Source organism: Nicotiana tabacum, chromosome 6 (assembly GCF_000715075.1).
Source record: "Nicotiana tabacum cultivar K326 chromosome 6, ASM71507v2, whole genome shotgun sequence".
Taxonomy (NCBI): domain Eukaryota; kingdom Viridiplantae; phylum Streptophyta; class Magnoliopsida; order Solanales; family Solanaceae; genus Nicotiana; species Nicotiana tabacum.
The window spans coordinates 204,223,132-204,235,365 of record NC_134085.1 but is presented as its reverse complement, the minus strand read 5'-3'; the positions used below and the strand labels follow the sequence as shown (position 1 = coordinate 204,235,365).

The 12,234-nt window shown below is 30.5% G+C and overlaps 1 protein-coding gene across 1 annotated transcript; it reads right to left on the bottom strand.

Moving 5' to 3' along the window:
• Window positions 1-1,484: 1,484 nt before the first annotated feature.
• Window positions 1,485-7,212, bottom strand: LOC107789953 (uncharacterized). Its single transcript, XM_016611832.2, has 6 exons — window positions 7,053-7,212; window positions 4,253-4,402; window positions 3,688-4,152; window positions 3,291-3,367; window positions 2,257-3,096; window positions 1,485-1,541 (listed from the first exon to the last, which is right to left on the bottom strand). The coding sequence occupies exons 1-6, from the start codon at window positions 7,210-7,212 to the stop codon at window positions 1,485-1,487; spliced, it is 1,749 nt and encodes a 582-aa protein (XP_016467318.2).
• Window positions 7,213-12,234: the final 5,022 nt, after the last annotated feature.

Here is a 12,234-nt window from a genome sequence, read left to right as displayed (position 1 = left end):
TAAGCCCAAAACCCTATTTTAAACACTAGACTCCGCCCAAGAGAGGATGTATTGTTTTGGAGAGGAGTTTTTGGAAGAAGAACAAGTGTGAGAGATCACCCAAAACATCTTGGTTTCTTCTTCTCTTTATTTTTCTTGCAAGTTTTATGATGAATATTGTTTTAGTTTATTTACCCATAGTTAGGAGTAGCTAAATCCTTTGTCTACGGTTTTGATGGAACCTATTGGGGGATGAACTTCTTGTTTATGTGAATACAAATTGCTAGTTTCAATCTTTATTTATTCAACTCTGTTCTTGTTGTAGTTAATTGACAGGATCCTCAATTAGCTGTGCCTATTTAGTGTGCATAACTCGGGAGAGAGTGCATATTTAGGTTATTGTTGAATAACACCACTCCTAAAGTATAAGAGGAATCTATAACTGCGGGTTTAAAGGCGGGATTAGGGATAACGAAGCCTTGGGTGCAATCTTAAGTGAACTGTGTTAATTAAAGCTAGCTAGTGTATCTCGGGAGAGTGCAATAGTATATTACTGTGATTACTCGGGAGAGATTTACGGTAAGAAAAGTGTTCATGATTGATAGAGGTGTGTTGGTAAATTTGTATGACGCATAAACAGAAGGGATTCCATCAATAGGGGAAATCTTTACCTTAGCTTTTTCTCATCATTGTTTACAACCTTAGCACTTTAGTTTACAGCTGTTTAATTTACTTGCAATTTTAGTTACTATAGAAACCATCAACTTGTGATTCAAACATTTGGGAAGCTGGTTCTGAAGAGTTTAGTGGGTCTAAAGATAGTGATTGATAGGTTAACTCTCTGTGGATTCGATCCTGAGCGTAATACTCGGGTTATATTTGCAACGTCCGCATTGCCCTTTTTATAAGGCATAGTTGGGCGTGATCAATACCCTTTGAAAAAGGATTGAAATTTTGAGAAACACTTAGGTAAAGAGATTATTGTAATTCACTAATTGAGATTGTCTTCTTGAAAAAGAGCAACAAGGAAATAGCATCAATCAAAAATGGGAGTATGATTAAACTTTTTTGTATCAAAATTTAATTTTTTTTTAAAGAAAAAGAGTAGACAAGACAAGTAATGAAGAAAATTGGTTGGGTGCGGGAACAAAAGCCGAGTGCAATAATAAAAAAGCATCATCCCATTGATTAAAGAAAAAACCAAACATTATTGCATAACTAAGATGCAATTAATCCCACAGATAATCAATCCCATAATATAAATCAGTCAACCAAAAAGTTTTAATGATCAATGAGATACTAAAGGAAACAATAATCCCAAATCATGAAAATAGCCAAAGCCTGTAATCTAATACTGGCCATTAGTTCCAACAAAAACAAAAAACAAAATACCAATTCAATAGTTCCTGCAAACCAAATAATACTAAACAACATAATCTCCAAAATCCAGCAAATGAAAAATGCAATTTCCACTTCAGAAAACAGAATTGTCAATGAGCATCGGATCATGCCAAATCGTCAGGAAAGTTTGCTATTCCAGGAAACGGGACACTTGGTTTCACCTGCATATGTTGGTTTAAGGTTAAATCAACAAGAGACTAGTCTGTTTGGTAGCATGAAAATTATTTTTAGTAAATAAGTTATTTTTCAATGTTTGATATTTATTTGTGAGGAAATATTTACAGGGAAAAAAGAGGAGAAAATGACTTGTGGTATTATCATTTTTAACCCACGCCAGAAAATATTTATATTCGGTAAATAAAAAAAATGTATAAAATTTGTAAATTTTCGTATATAAAATTATACAAAAAAATATACATTTCTTCGGCTAGTATTTTGAGAACAACTATACAGTGTCATTTTCTCCTCACCTTTAGGCGGAAGTCATTTTTCTTCCCCATTAACTCAACTTCAATTTTATATCAGTCTTAACCACCATTTAGATATTATTATACATCTTTACTACTAAAAAAATATAATCAGCTAGCATATTTGCTGACATTGTTATCGATTTTTTTTAAAAAATACTTTCTTTTCGGATTTTTTTTCTTTCGAAAATGACATTTTGTCGTATAAAAGGGCAGCTTCACAAGGCATCTTGTGTTCACACAGGGTGCGCGGAAGGGACACATCCGGTGGTGTGATGTGAACAGCCTACTTTATTGCAAATATTAATGACACCGTGACCTATAGACGGTAAATAAACAACTCAATGTACATTTCGAATAAGTCAATAGTAGGGTTCCGACATAAGCAAAGTTAGATAGAAGCAGTTACCTGATCATCAGAGTAAACTGGACCAAACTCAGTGCCTTGTTCATTAGGTAGGTTGGAGGTAGGAGGTCCAAGATTCTGGAACAGATAATCCACATCATTGAAATCGAAATACTGATCACAGTTTTGTCCATCATTTGAATCAGTTCCTTCAGAATCACTCACATTTGATGGGGCCACAAAATTGCTGGGCTCAGTCATATTGGGCTGACCATATTGTTGCTGGAAATTAGCATTTGCTGCTGCTGCAAAGCCCAGCCCATTCATTGTCACATTTCCATTCATATCTGAAATCATTGGGCCACCTGAGTATCCCAAATGGGCCGCATTGACATTCATGTTGTAGCCATTTTGAACATGCTGATCCGGCCCATTATTAATCGGAAACCCAGGCCTGTAATTAGTGCCCCCAATTATTGGGCCTTGTCCTTGGCCCACCATTCCAACAAAAGGTCCATTTTGTTGTTGTTGCACAAAACCACCAGCACTATTTTGGGTAAAATTTGGGTTATTAAATGGGCTCCCAATGCTAAGGTATTGGGGTTCAACATAAGGAAGCTGTGGGCGATAAGCTTGTTCCTGTTGAGTTGAACTCTCTCCTCTAGCAATAATGCTACTGTTATTCAGTGGTGGAAACTGAAACTCAGGAGGACTTCTTTGGTTAATTTCTTGGTCACGTTGCTGCTGTTGCAGATTTGTGACCATATTCGGTTGGATACGAGGCATTGAACCAAACTTTCTGTGGCCACTTCGTTGTTGAGAACCACTGGACGAGCCCTGACCTGATGAGTTACGAGAAGATTTTCGCTCTTCTGGAGCTCTCCAGTTGTCGTTGCGACATTTCTGATAGGTGTTGAAGGTGAAAAAGGAATTAGTAACATTAGTTAGTAACCTGAAAACATGACGTCACGGGTGCGAGCCGTAAATAATTGCTAAATATATAGCAAAATTGTTCTATTTATCATTTTGAATGAATTCAATGTAAATCAAATGAATCGTGAATTTTCACATAGAAAATTATATATCTATCAATGTACCTGAAGATGGCTTGCAACTTGCATCCTGGTAAGGCCAGGCACATCCATCAGCTCAAGAATCTCTTTCGGATAACATCCTGTAGGTTCCATAAGAATATAACTTAATATAATTGAGATATTCCTAAATCAAGTTGGTTATAATAATATTAATTCTGACTGAGCATGTCGTTCTATTTAAGCTCATCTCATACCATTATTATATAAGGTATAATCAAGCCTCTCTATACTAACTTTATTTGTTCCGATATTTTTTGGTTACTACAATGAAGTGTTGTTATAGAAGACATATATTATAACATACATAAAAATCGGTTCCAAGTAAAATTTGGCTATATATGAATGCTGTTATAGAGAGGTTTGACTGTACAAGAGAAATTTAATTGTGAAGTAAACTTACTTCCTTCACCAAGTTGAGCCACAGCTTCCAAGAATTTAGCATGAAGTTCCAAAGTCCACTCTGTGCAAACCTTTCGCTTAACGGACTTACCACTGCTATGGCTATCTCCTTGATTAGCCTCTTTTGTGCTTTTTCTACCTCTCTTTTTCCTCAGCTTGTATTTTCCATTGGATTCACTGTTTTCAACCTCATTATTGTTATTCTGTTCCTCATCATTAGCCATACTTTTCTCTCCTTGTTCATCACCAACATTTTCACCAGTTTCATCTTCATCACCAATGTTGATGATCATGTTCTCTCCATTTTCTAAAACTTTTTTCACTTTCTCCCTTTGCAGTTTCTCCTTCAGTACAAACTGCCACAAGTATTTCACCATTTCCTCTTGAAGTGGTTTTTTCAAGTAGAGGTAAGCTCCAACGTCCAAAGCCTTCTTTGCTAAAAGAGGATTGTTATCATCACATACAACTGCATTATTTGATCATTAGAATAAAGTTGCAAAAATTATAATTATGTTACGTTAAACTTACTGAAATTTATTCACTATAACAATATTTGAAATACTCACAGATCGAAATGATGTCCAACTCCACTGCTTGACCCAAAAGCTGAGTGGAAAGCAAATCAGGTGAATAGGCATTGATTATCATAACATCATATCTTTCTTTGCCTTTGGACAACATAGTCATAGCCATTTCGGCAGCACCAACCGTCGTAACTGTATCAACGCATTTGAAAGTTAGTGAAGAACAAGGAAAGAAAGTATACACAATTTTCATCTTTACATAATAAATAGCATTCACTCTTTTTGCTTTTTTTTTAGCCGGGGCAATATATAGATAAACATATTATACATGGATGATATTTAGTTTAAAGCGATTGGGTGGACAACTATTTAAGTTTATATATATATATATATATATATATATATATATTAGCATGCGTATTATTTATTTCTCATATAATTTTCAATTATAAATTTGTATGTTATAATGCTATATTATTTATGGAACGAACTCCAAATTGTACATATTGATAAACTTTTTTTAAGGCACATATCGATCAACTTTTATTGTAATTTGTTAGCAATGCGTGCAATCAATTAGACAGGTACTAGTTAAAAAAAAAAAAAAAAGACGTACTATTTAGGATAAATTTGTAATTAGAATAGTGAAGGATTTTTTTTTTGGGTAGAAATATAGTGAGGAATTCTTAAAGCTAAGAATCTGTTCCTATTTATTCAAATGACTGGATGAAATTAAACAAACACTGAATAAAGATACTATCAAAAGCAAGATATAATAGGCGCAGAAGTTTGATATAATTTTATTTCATGAAGATTCTAATAAGTTTAGAAGATTTTTCAAAGAGGGACAGATTTATTAACAATTTATTATTCTCTAATCCAATTGAATATTAATTGAAAATTTTATAAAATCCTCGTGTTATTTACATGTGTAATATATTATATCATCGTTTAATAGAATTCAAGAATCTTAATTACGACAACAAAAGTACAAACGGTTATTAGATGATAAGACGACAGAATATGATGTGTTGAATCTTCAATGAACTTCGATGAATTACAAATCGACAAAATATTTAACTTACCGAAATAGTGTTACCTAAATCTCCACCTTCCAGAAAGATGTGTTACCTAATATAATATTAGCATTTTATGGATTATATTACAGTGTGGTGTTTTTTTCAATCTTAAGTATCTAAAATAAACCCTAACCCATTATTTAGGTATTGACTTTGAGTTTCAGAAGTTTCTAAAGGCAGAAAAAGGATAATAAACCCATATTTTTCTATCACATTTTGCTATGCTTTTTATCATGCCATGCGAATTAAAATCTGATATCTTAAACATCTTTTTCATTCTTTTCTGTATCGTTTTACCTGATAAATGCATCCTTTTTATTTCCATAAAATAAAATGTTACAACCACTACAACAAAATGTAGCATACCAATTCTAGTCAAAACGATTAATACCATTTTGTAGACAAGTAATGACTATATTTTCTTTCTCTAAATCTAAAGAGAATCCACATTTTATGCTAGTTTTTTGGGTAAGATAATTGTAGCACTTACTTCATTTTTTCAAATATTCTGAAAATTGTTTATTGTGATAATTAAAGTGAGCATCAGGGTTGAGCCAAAAATGCAAAATAATATTTGGCAAGTAGTTATTAAAATAGATCCAATTTTGTTTCTTTCAAATTGAGAAAAAAATTATTTGAAATAATTTTTAATTCAATACGCTCAATCAAAAGGGTGAAATAACATATTTTTGTGAAAAAAATTACAAAAAAAAAGTTCTTTAAAGATGCAAGATTTTTTTTTTTGTTTTGGAAATTACATAGGAAAAAGTCCATGATATGTTTCTTAAGCAAAAGTAAAACCTTGCATAAATGGAAAGGGAAAAAAAATGGCATCATGGATATACTTCCAAATGAAAGGAAGGAAATTTTTGATTAAACAAAAAAATATTTTTTTTATTTGTGAAAATCATGTCAACCAATTTTTTGTTTCCATTCAATAAAAAGATAAAATCTTTTACTTAAGGTTAATAATAATGATAGACATGTCGATTCTAATCTGGTCCTTCTCATTTTCCTTCCTTCCACCGCTCTGCCCTAATCCAGTGCCCCCCCCAAAAAAAGGGGGGGGGGGGGGAATGTTTTTCTCTCTAAATCATAGTTGGATTTGTATAATCATAGATCTATCTTCAAAAATCATTTTTAAGGAGTTTCCTCCTCCAACTCTCTTGTCACTGTAGGCCAAGACAAAGAACTCTGTCGTTTAATTTCCCTTTATCTTCAAAAGGACTAGGTGTAAGAAACATACGGAATTATTTTAGAAACATAAAAGGACGGATTTTAGATTGATTAAATAAATAAAATAATCAACTTAAAACTATCATCCTCCCTCCCCTTTGGAAAACCATATATACATTTGTGGAGGAAGTTAATCAAAGACACATCGACATATATTCTCACCAATGTGATTTTCATTACTTTTGGACAAATCGATTTGAAACACAGAACTCTATTATCGCGATTTTGTGTGACAAGCACATAGCAAGGACCAAAAGTAGAGAATCTAATTTATTTATGTATAACCACTAAAAACTCATTTATTAGCTACAAAAGCAATAGAAACAAGCATAGAAATAGTGTTATGACAAGGAAAAGAAATCCAAGATTTACAGGATAAACAAAATCTAAAAGAGATGTTAAAGAATTCACAAATGAGATAACAAGCATCAATTAAATCTCTTATAAAAGGGAAATCACACAGAATTTATATCAAAGAGGGGAAAAAAAGGTTAGTTCTATATATTTAAAGATGGCCATGTTTATACCTTTATATTTGTGAGACTCTAGCAAATCAACCATCTCATAAATAACCTCCTGGTCATGATCAACAAGCATCACACGAACTTCATTAATCATCCCATTATAAGGAGCCATTGGATTAAGTAATCCTTCATTAGATTGATTATTAATTTCTTGTTGAGACATAATGAAGAGGAGATTCAAGGGAAAATGGCTGAATTAACAAGTGAAACACTAACTTTTTGGAAGGTTGTTTAGCTTAAGCTTGTTTGAGGTGTGATTTTTGCACTTAAGCCTCTGCTTATATAGAATCCTCTAATGGCTAGTGTGCATGTTGAGTGTTGACCAAACTAATAATTTTTATTGACTTATTTGCTTTTTCTTTTATTTTCTTTCTTGAGTCAAGACAAGGGTATACTTTTTGTTTTTTGTTTTTGTTTTCCTTTTAGGGTTTCTTTAGTATACCGGCGGGTAATATTTTCTAGTATTTGGTTACTTAAATGCGTCTAAAGTGTATATGTCGGTGTTTAGCTACTTACGCGCTAGCCATTTGCGTTTACGAATATTTTAATTTTTACTTTATGTCGTTTGTTCAACCAACACATAGATGTTAATGCGTACTTATTAATTACTACTCAAAAATATTATCTAAAGTATTATCTACAGATCATATCGTCCACATTGTATTATTACCATTTGTCATTACCTTTATGCTTTATTAAATATTAAAAAGAAAAACCTAGAAAATGATTTTTCAAGATAAAATATTCTCTATTTATTCTTTTTTAATCAAAACACACCCTTGTTGATTTTGTTGTAATGCATGCCTTAAGACATATGAGACCTTAACTTTTGGAGGAAAAAAAATCAAGATAAAATAATTATCTGTTGATTACCTCCCTTGTCCACTTACCATGCCAGTACTAATACTAGTGAGTTATCAAATAATTAAGAAATTTATTCCAAATTTGTTCTATATTCTTTTTTTAGTTATAAATTTGTAGATTTGCGCACTTTATACTAATTTAAGATAAATAATTTTTTACAAATAAAATTCACGAAGCATAAACCTTAATGGTGAAAAAACGATGTGTATAAAATACTCAGGTGTTAAAATGATATTAGTGACATTTATCTCTACCAAGTTGAAAATTATTATTATCAGTGATAGTGGAAATATCCTTAATTTGATTTAGAATAAAATTACAATTGTATACAGTAGTTTTCACTGTTAAATCGCTATGGCAAAGATCAGAGTTTATCAATAGATAATGCCAAGAAATGCAATTAAGAGCTACTTCCTAAGCAGCACACAGTATTCAGTTTTAAAATAGACACAAACAAACGTGTAATTAATGAGAAAGTTAGCTACTAATTAATATCAGTTTGTGGCTCATTGATCTCTATGTAAAAGACTCGAGTTTATTTGTTATAATTTTGTTTTTATTGTTGACCTTATTTTTCACTTAACTGTTGACACTTGCTCACCTGTCACTACTCTTTTATTCCAATAGTTATTATATAATTAATTAGAACTCAAGCAAGAAGCAGAAGTGGACCTCGCGCGCTCAAGGCCGGAGCGGTCTTTCCATAAAGCAAGTAAAGCAACCGCTTTAGGCCCCATATTTGTGGGGGTCCCATTTTTTATTACACCTAATAGACTATGTATAAGTTCTAAAAAATGTTTTGTAAATTAAAAATGTTTGATTTCTTTATTTATAATAAATATAGAGAAGAAGGATTTGCAACTGTTATGATTTCTACCAAGGAAAATAAATATCGAACCCTAATTTCGTATAAAATATGTGATATATAGGGAGAAATAATTTGATGCGAATGTTGATAATAAAATCTCAAAATCTATCGAAGAGTCCTTTAGAGTTGATTACTTTTATATATAATAAACAAGGATATTTTTTCACTACAAAATAGATTTGAACAATTCGAAGAATATAAAAATATTTTTGGTTTTCTATTACTAGATGTTGGAAATTTAAAAAAATATTGCCTTAATCTTGAATATTCCTTAAAGCATAATAATCAATTCGATATAGATGTTTTAGATTTTTTTTTTCTAAATTAAAAATATTAAGAAAAATAGTACAATTAGAAGATAGCAGTTTAATTGATATACGTAATCAAATAAAAGATTTAATTCTTTTTCAAATGCCTAAATTGCTTATGGAATAATGTTAATAATTCATGTTACAGTTGTTTCAGCGCAAAGAAGTTTTCAAAATTAAAATAGATAAAATCTTACCTAAGATCAACAATGTCACAAGAAAGGTTAAATGGATTAGCTATATTATCAATTGAGAAATACTTATTAAGAGTTATTGATTTTAAGAAAATTATTAATAACTTTGTATCTAAGAAAAGCTATTAAAAAAAAGACTTCAAATAAATAATAGTTTTCTTTAAAATTAAGGCCCCTTATAAAGTTTGACTTTAGGCCACAAAATTAGTCGGGCCGTCCCTGGCTCAAGGATATTACAAACTCTTTTGTTTGTTTTTATTATTTTTATTTATTTATTTATTTTTATATATATAGAGAGAGAGAGAGCGCGTGTATGAACATTTCTAGTGCTCGTTGATAGGTATTTGGGAGAGTGCTCGGCCCGTAAATAGAAAAATAATAAGAAAGAATACAGGAAGATCCTTGGTTAAGAAACGAATCTTGCACTACGTATAATGAATGGTAAAGTCGTAACTAAGTTTCCGCTCAATGTGGTTCCCGTTATGTTAAAAGATTTAAGAAAATTCATAATTCAAATTGTTGAACTCGCTACAAAAATTAATTTGCTGAATTTCCACTTTGAAATGTTACTAAAATTCTTGTTCAATATCATATATGTGCAAATAAACAGCCATTGCAATGACCAGACCTATATCTATTTTGACTAAGACGACCATGCAATCTCATGCGTCCACACTAGACCATCCAAAATGCACCCGCGATTTACAATATGTTTATTATTATTATTATTATTATTATTATTATTATTATAACAACTATTACTATGACTCAATCTTAAACATCTATTATTATTATTATTATTATTGTTGTTATTGTTATTATTATTATTATTATTATTATTATTATTATTATTATTATTATTATTATTATTATTATTATTATTATTATTATTTTTCTTTAGATTTTCCTCCTCTTGGTTACTTAATCTTTTATTCTTTGCTAATTCTTTTTTTTGTTTCCCTTTAAGCAAGCCTTTTAAAGGACATTATATTATCGAGGAAAGAAAAGAAAGTTCCCTTTTAAAACCCACCAAAATAATGCCAGATGTCATTCCTAAATACCAATTAAGAGCTTCACTGTGACTTTTTCATTATAATTTTGTCCCTTCTACTATAACAACAACAACCTAGTGTAAAATAAAAATATGGTCTCACTTGTACAAAAATATTAATTAAACAACTCTAGTTTCAAATCATCTCTTAATAAATTTTCAAACTAAATTATTAAAGTGGATAACAAAATTGAAACAAAAAGGGAGCAATTTAAATCTTCTCTTAATAATTCTTTCAAAGTAAATATCGAATTCGGGTCAATATTTAAATACAATATAAATTCTAAGACGTGTTTGATAATGTTAACAATAAATTACTTAACACATTAAGCGTCATAAAAAAAACTATGCTATTAGTACAATTAAAAGTTTTGCTAACAATATATTTGAATTATATCAACCAAAGTATTTATTATAAAAATGAAACGTTTATGTTATGTTCTCCTTCACCATGATGTCTTTCGTATTATATTAAGTTTTTAAATTTTATTTAATATTAAATTTGCTCTACAGTATAACTTTATAGACATCATTTTGCAGAACCACCTTGTAATTTGACTAACATGTTTTTGCTTTCTTGTCAATAGATTAAATATTGTTATCAATTTGAATGATAATATTGAAATTATACTTACTTAACATTTCTGCTTTTTAAATTTATTGACTTAATTTTCGACTTACAAAAGTCAAATGTTAGACTTCAGTATTCAGACATCAATTGAATAAAAAAGGCATCGAGGAAGTTAAATTTGTTTTAAATTTAAAAAGAAAAAGACTTCAGTTCAGACATCAGTTTAAACAAAAGGGATTGGAGCTAATTTTTAGTTTTCAATTTCAAAATTCTATGTGAAAGAATTAGTCACTAGCCTTTGAGCAATTAATATGCCACTACTTTTGTTTATTATCTTTATCTTTGTGTAAGAAATAATGAAAACTAGTGAGTCAATGACACGTCATTAGTGTTATTACAATAGTTATCTCCACTTTATTTTTTCTCAAAAATGAAAATTTAAAAAGTTCTCCCTCTTTTTTTCCCTCTCTTCGTTTTCACAGTTCCCTCTTCTAGCATTTTTTTTTTAATTTAGAAAATTAAATTATGCGCTGCAAAACTATAAGGAATGGTATATTGGTATTGGTGAGAATTTTTCTTAATTTTAACCAGACTGCATCACATAAGACAAAATATCAACTATGTCATCGTTGACCTTTGCCTACGTCAACAAATTCACAAATGTTATAAATGCTTGAAAGTGAAAAATGGTTTATTTCTTTATTTATCTATTTGTCGTGAAAGTTATTACTCCATTACTGAGCCCAATAGAAAACCATTTCTGGAGAATTCGAAATCTTTGTCCAAAATTTTTTCCCTCAAAATCACTCCTATAATTAAAGACTGAGGAGTTTGCTTATTAAAAATGATTACTTGTTTAGTATTAATTATTTCTGGAGAATAAATTGATGATTGGATATGAATTAGAGTTAATGAGGATGAGGTGACATTAATTAAAAAGTCTTTGATATTCACCTGAAACTTAACGACAAGCCTTAGTTTGACTAAAGATATTTCGACACATGTTTGCAGCCATGCAGGAAGCGAGCACTTGTCCCATGATACTTAATAGTGCAACCGATGAATGCATGTGGTCAAGTAACGTTTAACGTTAAATCCAAAATTAGTACTATTGGTTAATTTGTGAAAATAAGTACTTCCTCCGCGCAATTTTAATTGCTGCTTTAACTTTTTTTAAACCCATTACAAAAATAATAAATACAAGCGGCTCGACATAAAATGGGGCTAAGGTGAAATTAAAAAGTGAGGCCTTAAATTTTTTTAATTATTTTTGTTACTCTTATAATTTATTGAAATTAAAGAATTTATAATCAGTTTTAATTCTTGTCA